The 26,058-nt window shown below is 43.1% G+C and overlaps 3 protein-coding genes across 3 annotated transcripts; 1 reads left to right on the forward strand and 2 right to left on the reverse strand.

The window, feature by feature from the left end:
- Positions 1-9,964: 9,964 nt before the first annotated feature.
- LOC128029117 (protein Smaug homolog 2) lies at positions 9,965-17,935 on the reverse strand. The gene is made up of 13 exons (XM_052616668.1): positions 17,767-17,935; positions 16,320-16,743; positions 14,217-14,687; positions 13,607-13,849; positions 13,317-13,426; positions 12,959-13,045; positions 12,619-12,877; positions 12,420-12,505; positions 12,232-12,344; positions 11,915-12,122; positions 11,547-11,673; positions 11,063-11,146; positions 9,965-10,920 (listed from the first exon to the last, which is right to left on the reverse strand). Exons 2-13 carry the CDS (start codon positions 16,513-16,515, stop codon positions 10,892-10,894), a joined length of 2,013 nt encoding a protein of 670 aa, XP_052472628.1. The 5' UTR covers positions 16,516-16,743; positions 17,767-17,935; the 3' UTR covers positions 9,965-10,891.
- A 1,296-nt stretch (positions 17,936-19,231) lies between these two features.
- Positions 19,232-21,653, forward strand: gmfg (glia maturation factor, gamma). The gene is made up of 7 exons (XM_052616674.1): positions 19,232-19,386; positions 19,657-19,753; positions 19,823-19,872; positions 19,954-20,003; positions 20,829-20,911; positions 20,992-21,065; positions 21,405-21,653. Exons 1-7 carry the CDS (start codon positions 19,384-19,386, stop codon positions 21,474-21,476), a joined length of 429 nt encoding a protein of 142 aa, XP_052472634.1. The 5' UTR covers positions 19,232-19,383; the 3' UTR covers positions 21,477-21,653.
- A 70-nt stretch (positions 21,654-21,723) lies between these two features.
- LOC128029118 (RNA polymerase II-associated factor 1 homolog) lies at positions 21,724-25,180 on the reverse strand. The gene is made up of 14 exons (XM_052616669.1): positions 24,969-25,180; positions 24,797-24,826; positions 24,484-24,576; positions 24,295-24,416; positions 24,105-24,171; positions 23,926-24,027; positions 23,721-23,826; positions 23,531-23,599; positions 23,306-23,409; positions 23,107-23,223; positions 22,891-23,019; positions 22,702-22,807; positions 22,534-22,618; positions 21,724-22,396 (listed from the first exon to the last, which is right to left on the reverse strand). Exons 1-14 carry the CDS (start codon positions 25,013-25,015, stop codon positions 22,086-22,088), a joined length of 1,488 nt encoding a protein of 495 aa, XP_052472629.1. The 5' UTR covers positions 25,016-25,180; the 3' UTR covers positions 21,724-22,085.
- Between the last annotated feature and the right edge of the window lie 878 nt (positions 25,181-26,058).

Raw genomic sequence — 26,058 nt, forward strand, 5'->3', positions numbered from 1 at the left:
CCTTGCTGATTCGCGTATAGGTATGGATGATTATGTATTGATACAGCAGCAAATGCTTTGATGCGGTTTTGAAAAAGAAACAATAGAGAAGACAATTTTAATTTTAAAATAATAATAGCGCTGGGATTACAAACTGAAATGTCTTAAATTGTCCCAACCTGATGGCTTTTCCTTCTCTGTTCTACAGAATAATTAAGAAATAAGATAAGATAAGATAAGATAAGAAGCACTTTATTCGCCAAATGCATCAGCAGATACACAGGAATTTGATATGGCCATCAGTAACACACAAACTCAACACACAAACATATATGCGTATAGCTGCAAAAGCATGCCTAAAACAATCCATCAAATAATAAAATAGTCCAAAAATAGTGCAAGATCAGCTATTCATAAGGGAAATGGCTCTTGGAAAAAAACTATTAAGATGGCGTGAGGTCCTTGTCCTCACTGCTCTGTACCTTCTTCCTGAAGGAAGCAACCTAAAAATGTCACTTGCTGGATGGGACTGATCAGCAGCAATTTTAGCCGCCCTCTTCCTGACTCTGGCCTCATAAAGGTCTTTAAGAGACAGCTGCCTTTGTCCAGTCAGCCTCTCTGCTATGCGCACAATACGCTGTAGTCTGGCCTTCGCCTGGGCTGATGCAGATGCAAACCAAACAGTAATGGATGCTGAAAGAAGGCTTTCCACAGTGGCTCTATAAAATTTAGACCGAACAGAGCTAGAAACGTTTAATTTATTTAGCTGTCTCAAAAAAAACATTCCACTATGAGCTCTCTTAAGAATGGAGGAACTATTTTCCTCCCATTTCAAGTCATTTGTGATAACCGTTCCTAAAAATTTAATTGACTCCACCCTCTTCACAACGGAGCTCTTGATAGTTAGAGGAGAAAGGGAGGCGGGTGTTCTACGAAAATCTATCACCATTTCCACAGTCTTTTGCTGATTAAGCTCCAAGTTGTTCTCATCACACCACGCAACCAATTTAGACACTTCCTGCCTGTAAGCAGACTCGTCGTTTCCCTTAATAAGACCAACTAATGTAGTATCGTCTGCAAATTTAATCAGCTTGATGGAACCATTATTGGAAGTGCAATCATTGGTATACAGTGAGTAGAGAAATGGTGACAGCACGCACCCTTGAGGTGCTCCAATGTTAGTAGTCTGAGGATCAGACATGTGCTCGCCAAGCCGCACATACTGTTGTCTGTCACTAAGAAAATCCATAATCCAGCGGCAGATAGAGGGTCCCACTCCCATCAGTGACAGCTTCTCCCACAGTCGCTCTGGTAGAATGGTGTTAAAGGCTGCACTGAAATCTATGAACAACATCCTTACATAGGAGCCAGGAGAGTCAAGATGGTCCAGAGCATAATGCAGTTCTAAATTGACCGCATCATCTACCGAGCGGTTTGCCCTGTAAGCAAACTGTAATTGATCAAGATATGGAGCTGTAATAGGTTTAAGATGTGACAAAACCAACCGCTCCAAACATTTCATGACCACTGATGTAAGGGCCACCGGTCTGAAGTCGTTTAGGTCCACAGCTTTGTTTTTCTTTGGTACTGGAATAATGGTTGATGACTTAAAACAACTCGGAACACTGCATAAAACAATTGATTGATTAAAAATGTCCGTAAAAACTGGGGCTAGCTGACTAGCACAGTACTTCAGGGTGGCAGGTGAAATCCCATCAGGGCCACTCGCTTTCCTTACATTTTGTCGGCTGAATATCTGATACACATCCTTCTCCTCAATTTCAAAGTCAATATCAGAGGCGACTTGATCTTGAGGGCCAATGTTCTCCCCCTCTCTGAGTGTAACACTCCCGGGAGGAAAAGGGTGAGGGCATGGAGATTTCTCAAATCTTGTATAAAAAACATTGAATTCATTGGCCAGTTTAGCAGATGGAGTGACTTGTTGTTTATTACTTTTATAGCCTGTCAAGTTCTTCAGTGACCTCCATGCTGAAGAAGAGTCATTAATGCCAAATTGTTCCTCCATGTTCACTTTATAGGCACTTTTTGCTTTCCTAATCTCTTTATTTAACTTTTGTCTGGCCAACCTGTACTCATCAACATTTCCTTCTCTGTAGGCTTGTTCTTTGGTTTCCCTGAGTAGCCTAAGGGATTTTGTGAACCAGGGTTTGTTGTTGTTATATTTCACCACAGTTTTGGTGGGAATACAAGCTTGCTCACAGAATGAAATATATGAACACACAGTGTCAGTATATGAGTCCAAAGAGTCACAAGAAGCACGCATGGATTCCCAATCAGTGGAATCTAAACAGACCTGTAACATACAAATTGCCTCTGTCGTCCATCTTTTAGATGTATACTGTACCGCCCTTGCTAGTTTTAGTTTTTAGTTTTAAGAACAGCTGTTATAGTAAAAACTATAGAAAACACTTGTGCTTCTACATTTTCCTCTTTCTCACCAGCCTCTGTCTCCTGGCTTGCTGTTTCCTGCTCTCTTTCTGTCACTTGTGCCTCTACATTTCCCTCTTTTTCTTCCTCTATCTCCATCTCATTTGATCTATTAGTTTCCACTCTCTGTCCATCTAGGAACAAGGCTCAATTTACTATTTCAGCATTAATCCATTATTTTAACCATCACTACTACTCTTGCACCTAATCAATAAGTCCACCTTAAATATTGATACAAAACATTAAAAAAACAGATACACTGGAATATAGTGATTAATATAATTACTGTTGTTGTCTAAAATCGAACAGCTTTGCAATGTAAACAAATGACAGGCTACATTTGTTATTCATATCCTTCACACTGCACTTTGATGACAGGAATATTATTCATTTTTTTTAGTTGACACTGATATCTTTACATTTATTTCCAGAGAGATATTATTGAGTTTACAGGCTAAAGTGGTCTTGCTGTTGTAAACACTGTTGCTATTGTAGAAAAAAAATATTTGCACATTTAAAATATAATTATATTTCAATTAATTTCTGAATTGTTTTTATTTTCATAATGATAATTCAGAGAATGAGAAAATCTGAATAAGCCTCACCAGTGTTGTGTTAGGGCTGCTCCTATCATGATCAGCCGATTAATGCGCATCTCATCAGTAAAGCCGGTTCTCTAATCAGCCTCAGGTGCCTGATTTCACATAGAGCAGCTGTTACTACACAGAGCCATTGTTAACTGAGAAGATGCGCAAATCCACGTTCATTTTCAGCGTTTATTTGTGCATCTTCTCAATTAACAGCTGCTCTATGTGAAATCACACACCAGATTAATTTATGCTGATTAGAGAACCGGCTTTACTGACGAGATGCGCATTAACAATCGGACCATCATGATCCGAGCAGCCCTAGTTGTGATAATTATTTTAAGGCACTCAACTTGTTAAAACAATAAATAAGTACTGCAATATAATAAAAGTTTAGTCAAATAACATAAAAAAACCCAGACACCTCGATGCCATTGAAACTCCTCAAACAGCACGCTAGTGTTACTTATACACTACAGGCTACACATAACAATATAAACAACAAATCTCATGTTCTCACATCACATCGTTCTTGTAAAATAATAAGTAAATAAACATAAAAATAATTTAGCTGAGAATGAAACACCACTTACCAGCTGCCACTGTGTTGAAAATATCCTCTAACAATAAAAAAAATGCGAGTGTGGTGTAAGGAATCGCCTGGTCGGATGAGGTCGTCCTCGTGAGGTGAAAGGTTATAATTTTGGTCATTTTATTTATGGATAAATTATAATTATAAAATTGTAATAATATTATTTTGCTTGGAAATTTTGCTTTGACAAAAGGGCACTTAAAGGGCAAAGGAGCAGGTGCTCAAGGTTCTTTCGGACAGTTCGATCAAATAAACCAGTTGAACGGTGTAAAGTCATTGGAGATGACTGCCCTTGATTCAAGCCTTGGGTTTACCCGCGTTTATAATATAAGCACAGAATCAGTTCAGAATCAGTCACCAAAAGAATCAGTTCGGTTCAGACGCCCTGTGTGTCGGTTTGCTTCACACTGAATCACACATGCGCAGTATCATCAGCTCCTCGGTTCTCCAATCAGATGCGTCTGACAGAAACTGTTCTCGGTTCAGTGTACGAATAAATGTCAAAATAATAATTATTTATTATTGTTCTGCATAGTTTGAAGAGAAACATTTTTTAATCTTTATCCCGGATATATATTTTTTTAATCAGGAAGATGATGGGGGGTCAAATGGGGTTGGCGCTGCGTTTTTTTTGCAGCGTCTTGAGACCCCCCAAGACTCGCGACTCGGTTGATTCAGATCGGCACTTCGGAGCCTGTTCGCGACTCGGTTGATTCAGATCGGCACTTCGGAGCCTGTTCGGGACTCCGTTGATTCAGATCGGCACTTCGGAGCCTGTTCGCGACTCGGTTGATTCAGATCGGCACTTCGGAGCCTGTTCGGGACTCCGTTGATTCAGATCGGCACTTCGGAGCCTGTTCGCGACTCGGTTGATTCAGATCGGCACTTCGGAGCCTGTTCGGGACTCCGTTGATTCAGATCGGCAATTCGGAGCATGTTCGTGACTCGGTTGATTCATATCGGCACTTTGGAGCATGTTCGCGACTCCGTTGATTCAGATCGGCACTTCGGAGCCTGTTCGCGACTCGGTTGATTCAGATCGGCACTTCGGATCATGTTCGCGACTCCGTTGATTCAGATCGGCACTTCGGAGCCTGTTCGCGACTCGGTTGATTCATATCGGCACTTCGGAGCATGTTCGCGACTCCGTTGATTCAGATCGGCACTTCGGAGCCTGTTCGCGACTCGGTTGATTCAGATCGGCACTTCGGAGCATGTTCGCGACTCCGTTGATTCAGATCGGCACTTCGGAGCCTGTTCGCGACTCGGTTGATTCAGATAGAGACTCCTAGGACTGTTTGTGATTTTTTTAAAATTCAGATCTGTACATCGAAGCAGGTGTTTGTCAAACAGTTCATTAGTGATAACTGAATATTTGGGCCTGAGGCTTTTTTTTCTAACCTGTCGATTTGATTTTTAAATGATTTCAATGACAGGAAGTTGCATGTGTTGTGTTTTATGAATTGTGGATGCATTTATCAACTGAGAAATAAAGTTGAACAGAAATGATCATGAACTCTTAAAGATGATGATGAAAAGACAAGGTAATATCGCATAGAAAATTATATCCTCCTATATAAATTATATTACTCCTCAGATGAGTATTTAACATGTTTATTATGTGGGGCATTAGTGCTACACACACACACACACACACACACACACACACACACACCGGTCAGAGTTGAATGTTTTTTTACTACATTAATAAATGACAATTTAAAGGAAAATTAAAATAGAAACCATTATTTTATATATTTTATTTTGATAAGTTTTAATTATTACAGATTTTTGACTGTAGCATCACAATCAATAGCCGCGTGTCGACAGCTGGTGGCGCTGTTGTTGTTGTTTCTGTGATTTTCAGCATCATTACTCCATTACTGATTTATTATCAGAGTTGTGCTGCTGAACTGTGATACTTCTTTCAGGATTCTTTGATGAATGAAATGTTAAAAAGAAGAGCATTTATTTAAAATAGAAGTATTTTCTAACAACAAACAATAGATTTCAAAAGTTTATAACTCTTTTAGGATGTATTAAATTGATAAGAAGTGAAATCAAATATTAATATTGTTAGAAGAGATTTATATTTCGAATAAACGCTGTACTTTAAAAAAAATTATACGTCGAAGAATCCGGAAAAAAAAGTATTGCAGATTCCAAAATAATATTTGGCATCACAGCTATTAATAAATCTAATAATAAATCATCATATTATTCTGATTTCTAAAGATTATGTGACACTGAAGACTGGAGGAATGATGCTGAAAATACAGCGGAGCATCCCAGATATAAAATATATTTTAAAGGATATTAAAATAGAAACCATTATTTTATATATTTTATTTTGATAAGTTTTAATTATAACTGAATTTTGACTGTAGCATCACTATCAATAGCCGTGTGTCGACAGCAGGTGGCGCTGTTGATCTATAATCACCTGCAGAGACACTCTGGATCTGATTCTGGATCATAAATAAACGGCTGAATCTGACTGTTAGCCATGGTTTGTTTTGGTTGGTTTTGTCCTCACGGTGTCACAGCTTCCAAACGCTCTCAACGCAAAAGCCTACTGGCGCTCCTGATTCTTTAGCTCCGCCCACACGTCACGCCTCCAGCCGCTCGTGTTTTTCCGGGAAAAATCGGTACAGACTATATTTCTCTTATGAATATAATAAAACTAAAGACTTTTTGGAGTTATGAAGGATGCAGTACTACTCTACAGGTACTCAAGATTAACAGGAGATTGAGTGAAAACGAGCATTTCACCCCCCCTTTAAACTGATTCAGTCTGTGTGCATTTAATTTCAAACACAAGTTTCACAATTTGCCTTGAATTACTGATATAAATTAACTTTTCCATGACATTCTAATTTATTGATAAGCAGCTGTAAATATGAAACCAGCAGATAATATGAGTAAGAGATCAGCAAATATTTGATTCTCACATCAGAGAGAGAGAGAGACCTGAGGCGGGATTGTTCATTAATACATGAAAATCATCTTCATTACTAATGCATTAAACACACTTCTAGTAGCTCACACACACTCTCTGTCACACACACACACAAACACTCTCTCTCTCTCTCTCTCTCTCTCTCTCTCTCACACACACACACACACACACACACACACACACACACACACACACACACACACACACACACGCACACAAACACCTGCTGGTTAGCCGTTATAGAGACAAACAGCCCGAGGACAAAGTGCTGGCAGAGGACTAGACTCAGTGAGGTTGTAATAATCTTCATAAATGCAACTCAAATGATTCCTGTCACACAGAACTGAAGAATAACCCAGAGAGTGAAGACTGTATACAGGAGCGGATCTAGTAAAATATAGATGGGGTGGCGAGAAGGGGGCAGGAATTTTTGAGGGGTGGCAACATATGGCAGACGTATATATACTGAATTTAGTCACAGTTATCACAGTTTGATGATAAATATATGTGCACACTACAAAAGGACACAGCTATCATTTACAAACTTAATCTCATGCAATCAATGTCTTGCATTTGAAACAGTTATAACAAACATTACAAACATATAAGGAATAAGTGACCATACCCCATAAGCACCACACACTCACTAATGCATACAGTATGCATCAACATGTCATTAAGAGCATTATAAAAGATTCAGTGTTATCAATATGTCAATTTATTATAAGAAACACAAGATTTTAACAGCCATTTCCAGCTGGGGAGACTCAACTGATTTTCTACAGTTTAGTGTTAATCATCATCTAACTCAACCAGTCAAGAGCTACATTTAGCCTTAGATGTTATATGAATATGGTCCTGAAGCATAGCTTTTATTAGCTGACAATAATAATACATAAATAAACATTATAGGCACAAATACAAATGTACTTTTAGAAATTGTTTTGGAAAAATCTTAAATTAAATCTTAAATTAAAACTTCTATGAAAACTTGTGTGATATTCCTTTAAAATAATGTTTTAGTAGATCTTTTTTTAAGTATATTTTACTAAGCAATTTCTTAGATAATTTCTTTGAGTTAGACCAAACTTTTATTTTGGTGAGTTGTAGACAGAGTTTCTGTGTTTTTTAATTAACTATTATTATTAGCTAATAGGAAGTATAGCATATCAAGTATGCTAATACTTGAAGTATAGCATACTCTACTGTGCAATAGTACTATATTTCTTTTTGAATTTCTTCAAAGTTACAGGTTGTCATAAAGACATTGTCGTTTCTGTCAGGCGAATCATTTGAGTCAGTTGGGGGATCGCAAACCATTTGAATTAGTTCGGGAGTTCAAAGCGGGTTCGCGAATCATTTGAGTCAGTTTGGGGTTCGCGAATCATTTGAGTCAGTTCGGGAGTTCGTAGCGAGATCGCGAATCATTTGAGTCAATTTGGGAGTTCGGAGTGGGTTCGCGAATCATTTGAGTCAGTTCGGGAGTTCGTAGCGGGATCGCGAATCATTTGAGTCAATTTGGGAGTTCGGAGTGGGTTCGCGAATCATTTGAGTCAGTTCGGGAGTTCGGGGCGGAATCACGAATCACGAAAGATTCGTTGCTGCCAACTGGGGTGGCAGCAGGGGTGGCAAGGCTTTCTTTTAGGCTGGCATTTGCCACCCTATGCCACCCCGGTAGATCCACCCCTGACTGTACCAATATATGCTCTCAGGATGTTTGAATCTGTTAGAGATGGAGAAGACAAACTAATTTCACCTCAGTCTCGCAGCAGAGACACGCTCAAAAAGAAGAGAATCAGCGAAAGCGTTCAGTAAATGCAAAAAATGAACAATTTATTACCATTCTGATGTCCATTCAGGTAAGAAGCATGACAAAGATATTAGAAGAACTGAACCAAACAGAGCAACACACACAAGTCCCATCACTCCAGTAATAATGTCAGTAATAATATTAATAATAACAATAATAATAATAATATATCATGCCAAGTGCCTTTATTCTGTGTCTGTCATCAAGTAGTTGCCCTGCAGACGGTACCGAGGTTCACAGTCGAGGTCTCACCGGGAGAGAGGGAGAGAGAGAGAGAGAGAGAGAGAGAGAGAGAGAGAGGGAGGGAGAGGGAGAGAGAGGGAGAGGGAGAGAGAGAGAGAGAGAGAGAGAGAGAGAGAGAGAGAGAGGGAGGGAGAGGGAGAGAGAGGAGAGAGAGAGAGAGAGAGAGAGAGAGAGAGAGAGAGAGAGAGAGAGAGAGAGAGAGAGAGAGAGAGAGAGGGAGAGAGAGGGAGGGAGAGGGAGAGAGAGGGAGAGAGAGAGAGAGGGAGGGAGGGAGGGAGGGAGACAGAGAGAGCGCGAGAGAGAGAGAGACAGACAGAGAGCTCACATCTTTGGAATGATTCCCTCCAGTATTTCTTCTCATCCTCACATGGATGGATGCAGAGGAAGCTGCTGTCAGTAAGTTCAGTTTCCTCCGAGGGTTCCTGACCCCGTTATGACACACGTTAATGAAACAATCGATTAAGACGGAGAGAGCTGCGGTGTGAAGAAGCACCAGGCTGTTCCACACACAGATAAAACATCAGCTGACTCGGACTCGCTCTCACGGAGGGATTTGGTCTCCAACAGGAAGCAGACGAGACGCTCTGGATGAAGGGGATGGAGGAGTGAAGCGGGAGCGAAGTGTGATGAGATCCGGAGCGACTGAGACACAGACACACTTCCATCTCACAGATCACCACGAAACACCTCCATGACCCTCCAGCACTTCAGCAGTTAACAAACCTCAGATCATCACAACATCCTAATTAATCAGTAATTAAGTGTATATCATGCTGTAGATTAACCGAACTGTAATATTTCTGGCATTACAGTAACTGGGGAAAGTGCTGAACAGTCAGGAAAACAACACAATCAGAACATTTCACAAAATCATAGAAGCCTGATTCTGCCACGGGATGAAAAACAGGGATCTGCAATGTTTTCCATCACACGACGTAAACTCTGACCTTTTCCTCACAATGCCATGTTTATATCTTGCAATTCTGACTTTTTCCAGAATTCTGAGTTTACTTGAAATTTATTTATTTTTACCACTGAATAAAAAAAACAAGTTTATATTTAGAATCATTAGCAGTTATGTTTATAGATCGCAATTCTGTCAGAATTTAGAGATAAACTGAAGAAAAGTCAGCATTGTGAGATAAAAAGTTGCAATTAACTTGTCTTTTTTTATGCCATGGCAGAAACAAGTTTCTATAGAAAACAGGCTTCCTTTTATTTATGAGAAGTACTTCTTTTGGTTTAGACTGATGTGAGCAGGACGAGTTCTGGAGCGGTTCGAGCTCTACACACACGGCAGTGACGCAGCAGACTCAATCATTACACAAATAAAGCAAACAAGCCTGTTTTTCAGTCAATACAGTTTTACTAGACACAGAGCAGCGTCTGAGAGACGTATAAAACACACACACAAAGCGCTCGGATGCTCTGATAAGGCCGAATGGGATTTTCACAGACTGTACCATTCAAAGAAAACACACCACAAATGAATCCAAAGAAAGCACCACTGCGATTGGTCGATTCTGTGAAGCCAGGAGGAAATAAAAGATGACATCGACGATGAAATGGAATCTGATTGGTGGATTTTTGCATCAGTCAGTAGGAGGCGGAGTCTGTCATTGGTGGACGTCCCTGTCAGTCATGGAGGGGCGGAGCTACAGACGAGCACAGCTCGATCTCTCAGTGGCCACGCCTCACGTCTTTACTTCATAGATCTGTTTATAAAAATCATTTGGATAAAGTCTCTCGGGTCATATTATGATTTTCCTATACCTGCGTATTTACAAACTGAAGAAAAGCTGGCGGCTGTAGTGATGCACTGGTAAACATCTCACGTGTAAGTGCTAAGAAACCTCTTGTACCTGGCCAGAAATAAGAACGCATCATAACAGATAAACACAGGGATGCCTGAAGTCGTGAGGGTGAGAGGTCATGCAGGCAGATGGACACAGGAAGTGGATGTAAACGAACGGCTACTGACCGCGCTCAGCAGAAGGTCTCGCTCAGACCAGAAGCACCATCATTCCTCGCGGTCACACACCTCCAGCTAATGACGCTCATCCTGATCTCAGTTCCGCAATATAATAGTTTCTGTATTTCCTTTATAATAAACTTAGTTAAGTACAATAAAGTAGAAAAATATTAGAGAACATATACACAGTTAGTTGTGTGTGGTCTGTAGTGACTCGTGTAGTTTGTGTGTGTGTGTGTGTGTGTGCTGAGCTACTGGAGCACAGCGCAGTCATCATTCAGTTCTTTCACCGGCTTGAGTCTCATATCGTCGACGTTCTGTCCATTCCATCTGCAGAGAGAGAAGGAAAAATGCTTTATAAACTTTAGTGTTGCCAGGTCATCTTGATGGTGTGCTGTGATTGGGTGGCGCTGGATGATGGTGTGCTGTGATTGGGCGGTGTGGGATGACGGCGAGCTCTGATTGGTCGTACCTCCTAAGGCGTGCTCTGTCATGCTGAGGCACAGAGACTCCAGCGTGGGGTTGATCTCCAGATCAGTCCCTGGAACTTGGCATTCTGGAAACAAGAGTATGTGATCAATCAACATTGCATTATTGTGAAGTTTTAAAGGCTGAAATGTGAGGATTATCATTTTAAAAAACGTTTGTCAAAACACGTATCATTTGAACACATAGTAATATGTTGGATCATGTTGTAAGTCACACAATCTACTTTCTTCAGTTACAATCTGGCAGTCATTGTTAATGTTATTCATGCCGCTATTCTGTTTGATGGTTTTTATTATAACACTGGATGAAATTATTTCAGTGTGTATCAGGAAATTTTCATATTTTTTCTATAGTTTAAAAAATGTGTTTGTCTGTATGCATAGCATAAACATTCACATCAAAACGGACTCTGTCCTTGTGAAGTCAGCCGTGTAAGCAGACAACAGGCGGAGGATCGCGGTCAGTACCTTGTTGCTGGAACAGGAGCATGGTCTGAGGAGACGTGTGAACAGGAAGTGAGTGAGTTCTCTGCACTGAACTTCTGCTCTGGCTCGGCATGCTGTTACTGCCTCCAGGATTCCCAAACCACAGATTCTGAAACACATGATCACACCATCCGTCTGTCACTGTCAGCCGCTTCACAACCAGCTTCTGTCTCTGAGGAGAGTTCAGAGTGTTATATCTATATAACTGAGAGGTTTTCTCCTCCATATTCTCACTAGTCAAGACTGTATATGATACTCAATAAACCACACACGTGCAATAGTTTGTGTAAAGTTTCAGTAAACCGCTCCATTCCAAACAGAGAGGTGTGTAGAGCGCTGGTGTCTCTGACCTGTCGGCCCTGTGCGCTGACCGCGGGGGGGTTAGTGAGCGAGTGTCGGGGGGATGCTCCGGTCAGACCCCCAGCGCTCATCAGACTCATGCGTCCGGCTGGAGGAGCTCCTCGGGGGGGCATCTGGAAGGGTCTCTGTCCCCGGCGGCTCAAGCCTGCGCTCACAGATCCAGCTGTGGGCAGAGAGTTCGACCCGTACTGCTGCCAGCTGCACACACACACACACACACACACACACACACACACACACACACGGGGGTCACCGGTGAGGACGAGCGGCACACACACACACACACCAGCCATTGCTACACACTCACCTTCGCCGGTACACACCGCTGTCAATCACGGTCTTCCGCGGGAAGAGGCGGAGCAACTTCAGCACCTGCTGTTTCCATGACAACAGCCGCTTCTTCTGCGTCTCTGTAAACGCCTGACCCACACACACACACACACTCATGAGAGTCACGCTGGAGCACAGCAGCATCAGTGATGGAGCAGGCCTCACCTCGTGTGTCACACACTTCTCTATGAGCTGCAGGTAACAGCTGATGTTCTCCTCGTCCGGTCTGGACACCAGCAGCTGTGTGCACACTGGACACACACACACACACACACACACACACACAGCAGCTGGTTTTATACTTAACTACAACCATTAAAAAAATAATGCTCGTTATGTGAAATAAATTCAAATGTGAATAAACCTTTCCCCATCACACGTGTGAACTGTCCTGCGATGTCTCCGTCACCGACGGGTGCAGACGCTGACTCTCCGTCACACGCTGGAGGATTGTGGGTCTGGAAGCCCTCGCCCTCCTTCTCTTCACAGGGATTGGCTGCTTTATCGACAGGCTCCACCTCCTTCTGGGCAGCAGTGGGCGGGGCATAGACTTTGATTGGCGTGATGATGATCTGCTGAAGCTCTTGTAAAGCATTCCGAACGTTCCCGCCTTCCAGAATATCCTGGAATCAACAACACAATCTACGATGAGAGGACGGTTGGAGACTAATCAAAAGAAACGCAGATTCAGATCCATCGTTCACCTTTTCTAGAGACTTGAGGACGCTCTGTCGCTCTCTCAGCTTCTGGATGCTCAGAGCGATCTTGTGTCGAGCTCCCTTCGTCACGTTCTGAAACAAACACACACCACAACTAACCAACATCATGCCACCCAAGGTTTATTCACCTTATTTCTGGTAAGAAGCAGTGAAATTCATAATATTAATTGACTGTTTTTGAGTGACATCAGGAATTATTATAGTTAATATCAGGAATTTGCATTCGTTTTTCAGGCGTGGCTCATTTGTAATTTCAAAGAATCTCTTAATTCAACAGCTTCACCAATGTAGAAGCCGTGGGCGGGGCTTTGAGGTCACATGAGCTGATAGGGGCGGAGCTCACCTGTGACTCCAGGTGCTGCTCTGTGAGGATCATCATTTCTTCGTACGTCATCTGAGAAAAGAGCGACGCATATTTATGCAGTCGGAGACTCTTCAGCCAGGCCGGCACGTCTGCAGGAGAAACACACACACACACACACACACAGAGACACGCACACACACAGAGAGAAGGTGAAGTGATTCAGAAATCGCCCCTGAGCTGTGTCAAGTGTGTGTGTGTGTGTGTGTCTCTGTGTGAGTGTGTGTGTGTGTGTGTCTCTGTGTGAGTGTGTGTGTGTGTGTGTAGGTCACCTCTCATCCCGCTGCCGTCCTCCTGGAAAGTGTTGCGTGCGTTGCTCTGCTCCTCCGTCTGCTCGCTGCCTGAAGATGCCACACTGCTCTGCGGAGACAGAGGGGCGTGTTCTGCTCCGGACACGCCCTGACACCCGCCCCCCTCCTCCTGGCTCAGCCAATCAGAGCTGCAGGCCGACTGATTGGAGGGTGTGAGTGACATGGAGGGCTTGAGTGGGCTCGGCTGCACCTGACCGGACAGTCCTGCGGAGCCATTATTACAGATCAGCACCTGATATCTTACATCTGACCTACACACTGACCGCTGCAGGTTTTTATTTTTTAAATTGCAATTCAGTGTTTATTTCTCACAATACAGACTTAGAACTAAGAGTTTATATATCAGGTTTGTATCTTGCAGTTCTGAGAAGAAAAAAAAAACACTTTATTGTGATAAGTTGCGAATATCTGTAAAAAAAATTTACATTGCAATTATGAGTTTATATCTATCAATTCTTCTCAGAAATTTTTTTTTTCTATCAAAATTCTAAGGAAAAAAAATTCCAAACGGTGAGATAATTTTAGTTTTCAGTGTCAGACAGACCTCAGACGGACGGCTGGCGCTCGTTACCTGTGCTGCTGTTGACCGGTGAGGTCACTCCACCCGTTCCTGGGAAAGCCATGTGTCCGTTCTGTCCGGCCGGTGAACTGCAGCTGGACGACAGCTTCTCCTGCCAGCCGTACGCCGGCTCCAGAGCCTCGGCGGAGCAGGGCCACTCGTCGGAGCCCTGCCGGGTGTGATGGTGGTACGGGCCGGGCGGAGGCGGCCGTGAGGACAGGTGCTCCTCCAGGTGATTGAGCCACAGGGCCAGAGAGTTACGGTCATCGAGGGTGGTGGCCGGGTGGATGAGGGCGTAGGACAGCAGCTGGCGACTCTCCTCCACGAACAGACTGCTCTCGATGGTGTGGCTCAGGACCATCTGCAGCAGCTTCATGTACTCACACTTAGCTTCACTGTTGCGCGGCTGCAGCAGGGGCAGATGGGATAGCAGCAGCGACACGGCCTTCTCTTTGGGCTCCTGCTGCCACTGACTGACCACAGCTGGACACAGACACCAGAGAGATCCGTTTCAGACCAGGTTCAGATGTTAGAAAATAAAGCCTCAACAAGTGTTGACCTTTCCCAACACCACAGCAGTAATGACTTTATGAACTACTTTACTTCTAAAATCGATACTATTAGAGATAAAATTTCCACCATTGAGCCGTCAGCTACAGTATCACATCAGACAGTGCACTATAGACCCCCTGAGGAACAGTTCCACTCATTCTCTACTATAGGAGAGGAAGAATTGTATAAACTTGTTATATCATATAAACCAACAACATGTATGTTAGACCCTATACCATCTAAGCTCCTAAAAGAGGTGCTTCCAGAAGTCATAGGTCCTCTTCTGACTATTATTAATTCCTCACTGTCATTAGGATATGTCCCCAAAACCTTCAAACTGGCTGTTATTAATCTCTCATAAAAAAACACAACTTGACCCCAGAGAACTTGTTAATTATAGACCAATCTCGAATCTCCCTTTTCTGTCCAAGATACTAGAAAAGGTGGTATCCTCACAATTATATTCCTTCTTAGAGAAAAATGGTATATGTGAGGATTTCCAGTCAGGATTTAGAGCGTATCATAGTACTGAAACTGCTCTCCTTAGAGTTACAAATGATCTGCTCTTATCATCTGATCGTGGGTGTATCTCTCTATTAGTTTTATTGGATCTTAGTGCTGCGTTTGACACAATTGACCACAGCATTCTTTTGCATAGACTTGAACACTTTGTTGGCATCAGTGAAAGTGCATTAGCATGGTTTAAATCGTACTTATATGACCACCATCAGTTCGTAGCAGTGAATGAAGATGTATCATATCGATCACAAGTGCAGTATGGAGTACCTCAAGGCTCAGTACTAGGGCCGCTACTCTTCACGCTTTATATGTTACCCTTGGGAGATATCATCAGGAAACATGGTGTTAGCTTTCACTGTTATGCTGATGATACTCAGCTCTATATTTCTTCACGGCCCGGTGAAACACACCAATTTGAAAAACTAATGGAATGCATAGTCGATATAAAAAATTGGATGACGAGTAATTTCTTACTGTTAAATTCAGAAAAAACAGAGGTGTTAATTATAGGACCTAAAAACTCTGCTTATAATAAACTAGAACACTGTCTAAGACTTGATGGTTGCTCTGTCAATTCTTCGTCATCAGTTAGGAACCTAGGTGTGCTATTTGATCGCAATCTTTCCTTAGAAAGCCACGTTTCTAGCATTTGTAAAACTGCATTTTTCCATCTAAACATATATCTAAATTACGGCCTATGCTCTCAATGCAGAAATGTTAATCCATGCATTTATGACTTCAAGGTTAGACTATTGTAATGCTTTATTGGGTGGTTGTTCTGCACGCTTGGTAAACAAACTACAGCTAGTCCAAAATGCAGCAGCAAGAGTTTGACATTAATTTTTTTGTGGTGCATGCAACATTTAATTCCATGTCTGATTCAAGGCCTTAACTTGTGGAACAGTGAATTGAGAGATTTGTTAATTAGTTAAAGATGCCCTGCTGTGTCACAGGCAGAACAGGAATCATAATCACATCAGTCTGTATGAGCGAGCTCAAGATCAGTAACACAGCAGTGCTCATGCGTGGTTCTGCTGGTTTCACCTGCATTGTTGGCCTCTGCCTCCAGTATGTGTATCTCGGTGCAGTCGGCCAGCCAGTGGTCCAGACAGATGTGCAGGAAGCGGGCCTGCGTCCGAGAGACACGCTTCAGCAGCGACAGCAGTGCCACCGTCTGCTCACACTCGTTCCAGCCCTTAAACCAGTCCGTCAGGATCCCCACCTGGTCCCGGAACATCATGGCCAGTGTCTTCAGGGGCAGGGGCGGGGCTAGAATGAGGGGTGGGGCTTGTATACACTAGGGCGGGGTTACAGGCGGTGCTCAGAGAGGCACTGAAAAGCCCTCACATGGTTCTGGAGCGCGGTGGACTCCGGCCAGGCACGGGTCAGTGTTCCGGTCAGGGGTCAAAGGTCACAGGCAGATGCAGATGTGTCTAGAGCATCTTCACACTCACACGGACGCCAGGAGCTGCACACAGAGCACACGCGTGTTAAACAAATCACACAAACACTTATTCAGACATCTTTCTGTCTCAGATTCCCACAGTCCTGCAGACCACAGCGGCTGAAGCAGAAACAATTAGTACATACAGATGAGGTGAGGTCAAACAGATACGCTGTAAAGTAAATTAGAAAGAAATGAGTAAATAGTCAGATTAGCGAGTAAAAATCACACAGAATGAGGTGTAAAACCAAGGTAAAAAAAAGAAAACAGAAGTTAATTCAATCATATATGGTGAAAAAACTCAATCACAGGAGGAGCGTAAAATCTGAATTAATGTTAAGATGAGACGAGGAATTACAGCCAGTGTAAAATCAGAGTAAATACAGTCAGATGAGGGTAAAATCACAGCAATGAAGTGTAAATGAGGAAGATGAATAAATATCCCACAGTCAGAAGACAGATGGTGTAGAGTCAGACAGAGGAGGAGTAAACACGAGTACAGGAGAGTAAACCGAATCAGACTGATCAGGTGTGAACAGAGTCAGATCAGAGATTAGAATCATGGAACTGGAGTGTTACATCGATTACATATCGGATGAAATGTAAATATGGAATGAGACTGCGGTGTATCGATAGCCCTGCTAACACACACACACACACACAGAGAGAGAGACAGATATATCGCTGTTAATGCCAGACAGGATGAAACACACACACAGATAGTGATGGAAATGTCTGAACGAGCTACAGAGGGTTTGATTGAATGTGTATTGATATGTAATTAGTGCAGAAATGAAATAAACACGGAACACTGAAGCGCGGCTTACAGGCCTGATGCTAAAGCTAATGCTAACAGCAATCTGACTGAACGCGACACAAACACACACACACACACACACATCGATCAACGATAACAATACACCCGATTCATCATTACACTCATTAAACACAGGAGAGGAAGCATCGCCAACACACACACTAAAGCACAAACCTAGAGCTAACGCACACCAAGAGATTAAAACACACTACACACACACACACACTTACTGAGCGACACGCGTGAGATCTGCACGGAAACACACAGAACCGGCTGAAGATCACCGACAGAACCGAGCGACACACACACACACCGCGCGCGCTCTCTCTCTCTCTCTGTGTGTGTATGTGTCTGTCTGTCTGTCTCTCTCTCTCTCTCTCTCTCTCTCTCTCTGTGTGTGTGTGTGTGTGTCTGTCTGTCTCTCTCTCTCTCTGTGTGTGTGTGTGTGTGTGTATCTTTATCTCTCTGTTACAAACTCTCTCTCAATTAAATTAAATTTTTTCATATATTTACATTTTATCTAGAACAGATAAATATACAGGTGCTGGTCATATAATTAGAATATCATCAAAAAGTTGATTTAGGTCACTAATTCCATTTAAAAAGTAAAAATGTTATATTATATTCATTCATCATTACACACGGACTGATATATATCAAATGTTTATTTCTTTTAATTTTGATGAATTAAACTGACAACGAAGGAAAATCCCAAATTCAGTATCTCAGGAAAAATTATAATATTGTGAAAAGGTTCAAAACACCTGCAAAGCCTTTAAATGTTCTCTCAGTCTAGTTCTGTAGGCTACACAATCATGGGGAAGACTGCTGACTCGACACTTGTCCAAAAGATGACCTTTGACACCTTGCACAAGGAGGGCAAGACACAAAAGGTCACTGCAAAAGAGGCTGGTGTTCACAGAGCTCTGTGTCCAAGCACATTAATAGAGAGGAGAAGAGAAGGAAAAGATGTGGTAGAAAGAAGTGTACAAGTGATAGAGATAAACACACCCTGGAGAGGATTGTGAAACAAAACCCATTCAAAGATGTGGAGGAGATTCACAAAGAGTGGACTGCAGCTGGAGCCAGTGCTTCAAGAATCACTACACACAGACGTCTGCAAGACACGGGTTTCAGCTTCACATTCCTTGTGTCAAGACACTCTTGAACAACACACAGCGTCTATGGGGTATTGTGAAGAGGAAGATGTGATATGCCAGACCCAGGAATGCAGAAGAGCTGAAGGCCACTATCAGAGACACCTGGTCTCTCATAACACCTGAGCAGTGCACAGACTGATCCACGCCACGCCACGCCACGCCACGCCGCATTGCTGCAGTCATTCAGACAAAAGAGACACAACTAAGTATTGAGTGCTGTACATGCTCATACTTTCACACTCACTCAGTCCATCACTCTCTCTCTCATTCACTAGAGCTGCTCTACCAGTTTAATTCAGTTCAGTACATTTCTATAGAGTCGTTTGTTTTACACTGTTCTCTACATTACTGACCAGAGTCAGCCTTTATCTGCTCAAGATGATCCAGAAATGGTTGCTATATTCTGGAAAAGTGACTCAAGGTCTAGATTAGTAGTTGTGTTTGTAAATGCAGTGATAGTGTACAGTGTTCTCAACGTATTCAGCTGCACACGCTGCAGATCAAATCTGTGTAAATCTCTTCTCATGGCTTCAGCGGCAGATGAAGTCAGAGAGTGCAAACACGCGTGATCTGTGGTTCCTCATGACAGAAGAAGGCAGTGTTTGAGTCTGACGTCTACAGGAGCGTCTCGAATCTTCAGCATCCTGTCAGAGGAACCCAGAGGAACCGGACGCTCAGAGCCGCAAGATGGTAAGATCGTCTCTTTCTGTCAGATCTGACTGCATCTAGAACGTGTTTGAGTCTCAGAGTTCAGAGTTTGAGACTTCCAGAGCTGCTTTATGACTTTACTTTAAATAAAAGAGGAAGCGAAGCATTACAGCACAGCAGAACACACTTCCTGTCCTCGATCTCTTGAGCTGGCGCTTTAACGGCCATAACTCAGTCTGATTTGAGTTCAGCTCTGGTTCAGTGTGTGCTGCAGCTGTCAGGTTGAGTTATAGATCTGTGTTGTTTCTTCAGTCGAGTTCTCTAGTTGTGTGCGAGGTGGACGGCAGTCTGCAGGAGAAGCTGAAGAAGTTCCGCTTCCGTAAGGAGACCAGCAACGCAGCCATTCTGAGTGAGTCTGACGCACGCTTGATCTGTGTGAAGATCCCACAGATGCTCATTCTGCTCTTGTGTTCCTCAGTGAAGATCGACATGGAGAAGCAGCTGGTGGTGCTGGAGGAGGAATACGAGGTCAGTGTGACCTTTGTGCTGCTCTGAGGGTCAGGAGGTCAAAGGTTAACTCACCTGTGTGTGTGTGTGTGTGTGTTTCAGAACATCTCACTGGATGAACTCAGAGAAGAGCTTCCAGAACGTCAGCCTCGATATCCTTAACCACACTGATCTGATCACCGGATTTAGATTTGTTATTGTTGTTAACTAAAAATTACACCATAAAAAAACGAAACATTATCAAAACACGAACTGAAGTTATTTGATTTCTATGGAGTCAGAAGAGGGCCACATATAGTTCTGCTAAAGACATTTGTGCAATAAGAAGCAAGTATTGCAAAAGAAAAAAGAATTGCAAAATATGTATGTTTGTTTGCAAAAAGCACATTTATTTAATTTTCATTTGCAAAACTTTAATTTATTTTCAAGTATACGTGGCCCTGTTTTGACTAGTTTTGATTAATTTCAGCTCATTTCCATTTAGTTTATTTATAAGTGCTAAAATAACTACATCTAAAACTGAACTAAAATAGATATGGACACATTTAAAAAAGAAGTTAATTTTTTTTTTTTACTTCAACTAAAACAAACTACTTGCAATAAAGTAAACATTAAATTAAAAAATATATATATATATTTCAGCTTTATGCAGTAAAGGCAAACCTTTTATTTAGTTAAACTTGAATTACTAAAATAAGTAAAACTAAACCTGGAATAAAAATGAACATACAATTAAACTTGTTTAAAAAAAAAAAAAAAATTGGTAAAATGTAACTAGAATTCAAATTAAACCAGAAAGGCAGCATTTTAAATTTTTTAGTTGAACTTAAAGTACTAAAATAACACAACCTAAAACATATAAAACATAGACAATAAAAATGACAAAACACACACAACTGATTATTAAGACTAAAGCTGAAAATAAAAACTAATGTAGCAGTCTCAGTGTGAGTGTGTGTTCTTTGACTCAGACGCACGTATATCGTGTACAGTTATAAGCTGACCCACGGTGATGGACGTGTGTCGTATCCGCTCTGCTTCATCTTCTCCAGTCCTGTGGGTGAGTACAGACGGCTGCAGCTCAGCGTTCAGAGGCGTTCACACTCGATTCACACTCAAACCGCTTCTGATGTCTCTCAGGCTGTAAACCGGAGCAGCAGATGATGTACGCCGGCAGCAAGAACCGGCTGGTGCAGTCTGCGGACCTCACCAAGGTCAGGCACTGACCACTGCCTCCTCTCTGACGCTAACGCTCAAACGGCTAATTATACAAGAGATATCACTGGAGCAGATGAGATGCATATGAACAAGCACATCAATGTTTGCAGCTGACATTCTATTAACATTATGAGTAACATTACAAAGTAACATTAATGGAGTGTTCGATCTAGTCTCTAATAATGATCTCAAAACAGTAACGCAAATCAGTATTTATGCATCGGTCGTGGACTGTTTAGTTTGATGTTTTTTACGAAATTGTTTCAGAACGTTCAAAAGTGTTTTTGCTGTCGACATGGTTTCATAAAAGCAATTCATCTTCTCTCTCTCTGCAGATTTTTGAGGTTCGTAATGCGGACGACCTGACTGAAGAATGGCTGAAGGAGAAATTGGCATTTTTTCGCTAAATCTATGAACAGCATCATGAAATCACTCAGAAGTGACGTTAAGAACTGGGAACCTATTCTGTTTTAAATATCTCAGCATGATTCTTGCTCTTATTTCATTTGTAAGCCTGGAGAAACTGGTTTTCTGTAAATCATGTGTTTGTGAATCAACATCACATAAATCAGGTCTGAATCTCAGTGCGTCTGGTGATTTGTAGTGCATGTGTGACGTCAGTTCAGCTCCAGAGAATCACAGTCACTTCTGGAATACTAACAAAATCGTTGTTTATTTACAATGTTTACACTGTGATGAGGAAAAACCAGCAAATAAAGGTGCTCACTAATGAGAGATTCACTCAGTCCATGATGAAAGAGCAGAGAAATTAAACAGGAACACCTGACAGCAGATGAAAACTGAGTCAAACTACAGCAGCAGGAGACACACACACACACACACACACACACACACACACACACACACACAGACACACTCTCAGCAAGAATCAATCTCACATGTCCAGGTCAAGCAGAATGTGTTTCATATCGGAGACCCAACAGGGAGGGACAGAGTTAAACAGCATTAGTGCAGCAGCGGCTGGTGGGCGGGGCCAGGCGTGAGGTGTGGCCGTCTCATTGGCTGTCGCTGTCGTCGCTGGAGTCGGACGCTCTCTCGCTGCCGCTGTGCTGAACACTGCTGCTGTTACTCCTCGCTCGCTCACCCTCCTCATCCTCACTATCATCATCACTGCCGAAGATCTCCTCCTCGTCCCGCGCCTGCCGGTCCTCTCCGCTCTCGCTGCCGCTGCTCTTCCTCTCGCGCCGCTTGACCTCCTCCTCCTCCTCCTCCTCCTCCTCGTCTTCATCAGCGGGACGCTCCTCTTCCTCGCGCTCAGACTCGCTCTCAGAGTTCTCAGAGTCGCTGGGCTTCTCACGCTCCTCACCTGAACACAGAAGAACGGTTACATTCACATCGGAGGAAGGTTCTCCATCAACCACACATAACATCACGCACTGAACACTCATTCATAACCGTAACAATCACTGGAACTGAACAAATAATTACAACAGTGTGTGTTACCGGAGTCCTGCAGGTCTTTCTCCAGGTCCAGCTCCTCTTCTTCATCCTCAGGCTCGTGATTCTCCAGCTGAGCCTTGCGAGCCTCCTGTTCATCAGACACACACAGATCAGTGAACACATCTTCTGTGCAGACAATCTCAGTCTCAGATGAGTGTGATGTGATCTGACCTGAGCCTCCAGCTCCTTCTCGTTCATGTCTCTGTGTTTACACACCAGCACAGCGTTCGTAGACGACTGAGCACCGACCTTCGCCCGCCGCTTGCTCAGACGCACCCTAACACACACACACACACACACGCGGTCAGTAACACACGCAGAGCTGGAGTGGGCGGAGCCGTCTGTGTGATTGACAGATACCTGGTCTCCAGCTCATTATAATAAACTCCGTCTCCGTCTCTGAAGATGAAGAAGTAGTTCTCCTCGTATCCTTTACTGGCCTTGTTCTTCACGTTCCAGTTGTACTCGCGAGCGATCTTATAATCATACCTGCACACACACACACACACACATCAGGATACCAGTATAGTTAAACAAACTCTTCTCTGATGAATGTGTTTGCTGAAAGAGTCTCACAGTTCATCAGGCATGTACTCCAGATCCTCCTCCACGTCTCTCTTGCGTTTGCGCATCGTGTCCTCGTTAGGCAGGAAGTACGCCACAAACTGATTCCCCTCCTCGTCCATCATACCCCTGAACACACACACACACACACATCAGGTCAGCTGACATCAGGACTCTGGTTTCTCAGGGGTCAGGGTTCACACACACACACCTGATCATGGCCTGTGACATCATGTCCACCCCCGCTGGAGCAGAAACATCTTTAGGAGCCGGATCAGAGTCAAAGATAACTTGAGCACACGGATTAATCCACATCTGTGAGAGAGAGAGAGAGACGGACAGATGTGAGCACTGAGTGAGTGAGTGTCTGTGTGTATGTCTGTGTGTGTCTGTGTGTGTGTTTGAGTGTGTGTGAGTGTGTCTGTGTGTCTGAGACCTTGAAGTCTGGGAAGACGGGCAGAACCTCCACCGGTGTGACTCTGGGTTTGCTGTAATGCTGGGCAATCTGGAAGATTCACACAGAAGAATGAATCAGAAACACATCAGACCAGAGCTGACATCACGTGTGTGTGTGTGTGTGTGTGTGTGTGTGTGTGTGTGTGTGTGTGTGATCTACGTCCACTCACGGATTTCTGCGCGTCTTCAAACGTCTTCTCGATGGCTGCGATCTGACTGTCTCTGTCTTTGTAGATCTCTTCCTCTGTGAACTGCTGCTTCACGGACACACCGATCCTGCACACACACACACACACACACACACACACACGGGGGTCACATGATGATCAGAGCGTCACACTGAGATATCAGACAGACTGGTGGTGTCTCACTCACTTGACTTCCACCTTCTCGTTGGAGACGCCGTATCTGTTGAACTCGGTGGAGATGTACTCCGTCTTCCTCATCCATGGCACCACCTTCGCGTGCTGCTGGGACCTGAACACACACACACACACACTCGTCAGAGTCAGTGCTGGGGGTCAGAGGTCACAGGAGAAGTGATTCTCTCGCACCTCTTTGAGCTCGACGGAGCCTGAATCTCCTCCTCCAGCAGCTTCTCATCAGCAGAATCCAGCAGAACTGAAACACACACAAAGCAAGGCACCTTTATTCCCACCGCGCTTTATCTAGTGTGTACTGTCTTCAAGCAGTGTGTGTGTGTGTGTGTGTGTGTGTGTGTGTGTGTGTGTGTGTGTGACTCACTGCTGGGGTCGATGCGGTACGTGTCAGGGTTGATGAGGTCGATGGTGACGCCCAGATCTGGTTCGGTGAGCAGCTCGTGCCTGTGCTGTTTCTCCAGTGATGTGGCTTTATACTGCACAAACCTGCGACACACAGCACACGGTCAGCGTGACGTATCTATCCCAGCAGCCCCTGCGAGGCGAGCCGTACCTGTGCTGGTCGAATGGATACGTGATGAACTTGGGATCGAAGGGGATATCCGGAAGACTGTTGCCATACTTCACTCTGCACACGACACCAGACCTGCGGCACACAAGAGGTTAAACACACCTCTGTTTCCAAACAGGTTTCCCTCTGTCAGCCCCGCCCCCTCTCTCATGTGATTGGCTGAGTCAGAGGCTGACATGCAGGTCACTCAAACAAAACACACTACACAGTACTGAAGAACACTGATGAAGAGCACTATTTAGGGAGGATAGGACAGGTGACACATCATCATCATCATCATCATCATCATCAGTACCTCTCTGGGACGCTTCTGTGAGCTGAACTCCTGCAGGAAACACAAAACACACGTCACACACTCCTTGAGACATGAGGAGATATACATGAGACAGCTGCGATGGCTCTAATGAAACCCAGCAGAGCATTGAGCGTGATCAGGGGTTGTGTGTGTGTGTGTGTGTGTGTCTCACCGGTGTCCATCCTCCCGCTGCGCTTGTGTCTGTACAGTGGGAGCCATGCTGGAGAAAACACACAAATCACTAATAAACAGCGACAAAACACTCCAATAAAGAGTTTAAACCGGTTTATCAACAGAAACAACAGCAGCGCGCGCTTCTCTCTGTGCGACTTCTGCGCCGTCTGCTGAAGGACCCCGCGCGGAGGAGCGGCTGCCCCGAGCGGCGCCTGCATCAAACTATGTTTACGTGTTCATGCATTTATAAGTTTATGTGATAGTTTACAGTCCTGGGGGAAGATACTTTTAAAACTGTTACAATATCGCGTTACTTCCGCGATAAAAGTAACTAATTATGTTACGTTTTATGGAAATTAATGCGTTGCGCTACTTTTCCTCTTTTTTTTAGAAACAATAACAACAACAAAAGAGAAACGAATGTTATGTTTATCCAAAAATGCTCGTTAGTATAGTTTAATCGGGTCATAGAGGGTCAGCAGCTAATGGTTAATAAAATGGACTGTTTTTATTGATTTTGAGGAATACTGTACATCAGTGTTAATTGATGTAGAGCAGTTATATGAACAGAAGTGTTTATTTTAGTAGCGTGGATTATTAAAAACTAACGCATTCTTGTTTTTAAGAGACATACAATGCATTCTGTTTGCTTTGTTCGTTAATTGTGATTCTATGGTGTTATTTCATACAGTAAAGAAGAAAATGTTAAACATTAAAAACAAACATGTGACCACACGTGATTTAACAACAAACCAGATTTATAAACGCTTCTTAACTCATGATATTTTGTGCATTAACTAATGTGAACACACTTGTTACGTGCAATAAAAGAGATTGTGCTTGTTTTTGTTCAGTGTAGAAAAGAAACCTCAGAAAACTCTATTTAAAACATATTTATTTTTATTATTAGGTAAAAAAGATAAACGGGTACAAAAATAGACAGGACAGTAGTTAGATAATCATTCATCCGGAGATGTTAATGTTTATGAAACCCCAGCTAGTTAAAGAGATGAGCTGGTTAAACTCAGTCAGGTAAGGGTTTGTCACTGATCGTGTGAAGAAACCTAAAGCGTCTGATGTTCCTGCGG

Source organism: Carassius gibelio, chromosome A15 (genome assembly GCF_023724105.1).
Source record: "Carassius gibelio isolate Cgi1373 ecotype wild population from Czech Republic chromosome A15, carGib1.2-hapl.c, whole genome shotgun sequence".
Classification (NCBI taxonomy): Eukaryota; Metazoa; Chordata; class Actinopteri; order Cypriniformes; family Cyprinidae; genus Carassius; species Carassius gibelio.

What these genes read in the sequence shown, in the direction of transcription:
- LOC128029117 (XM_052616668.1), bottom strand. Translation starts at nt 16,515, where the DNA reads ATGATGTTCCGGGACCAGGTGGGGATCCTGACGGACTGGTTTAAGGGC. An exon ending in ACCGGTCAACAGCAGCACAG is followed by an intron (nt 13,850 to 14,216) that starts GTAACGAGCGCC and finishes ATGGCTCCGCAG; the next exon opens with GACTGTCCGGTCAGGTGCAG. An exon ending in AGCAGCACCTGGAGTCACAG is followed by an intron (nt 13,046 to 13,316) that starts GTGAGCTCCGCC and finishes TGTTTGTTTCAG; the next exon opens with AACGTGACGAAGGGAGCTCG.
- gmfg (XM_052616674.1), top strand. An exon ending in CAGCAACGCAGCCATTCTGA is followed by an intron (nt 19,754 to 19,822) that starts GTGAGTCTGACG and finishes TGTGTTCCTCAG; the next exon opens with TGAAGATCGACATGGAGAAG. An exon ending in AGTCTGCGGACCTCACCAAG is followed by an intron (nt 21,066 to 21,404) that starts GTCAGGCACTGA and finishes CTCTCTCTGCAG; the next exon opens with ATTTTTGAGGTTCGTAATGC.
- LOC128029118 (XM_052616669.1), bottom strand. Translation starts at nt 25,015, where the DNA reads ATGGCTCCCACTGTACAGACACAAGCGCAGCGGGAGGATGGACACCG. An exon ending in GCTCCGTCGAGCTCAAAGAG is followed by an intron (nt 24,028 to 24,104) that starts GTGCGAGAGAAT and finishes GTGTGTGTTCAG; the next exon opens with GTCCCAGCAGCACGCGAAGG. An exon ending in AACGAGAAGGTGGAAGTCAA is followed by an intron (nt 23,827 to 23,925) that starts GTGAGTGAGACA and finishes GTGTGTGTGCAG; the next exon opens with GATCGGTGTGTCCGTGAAGC.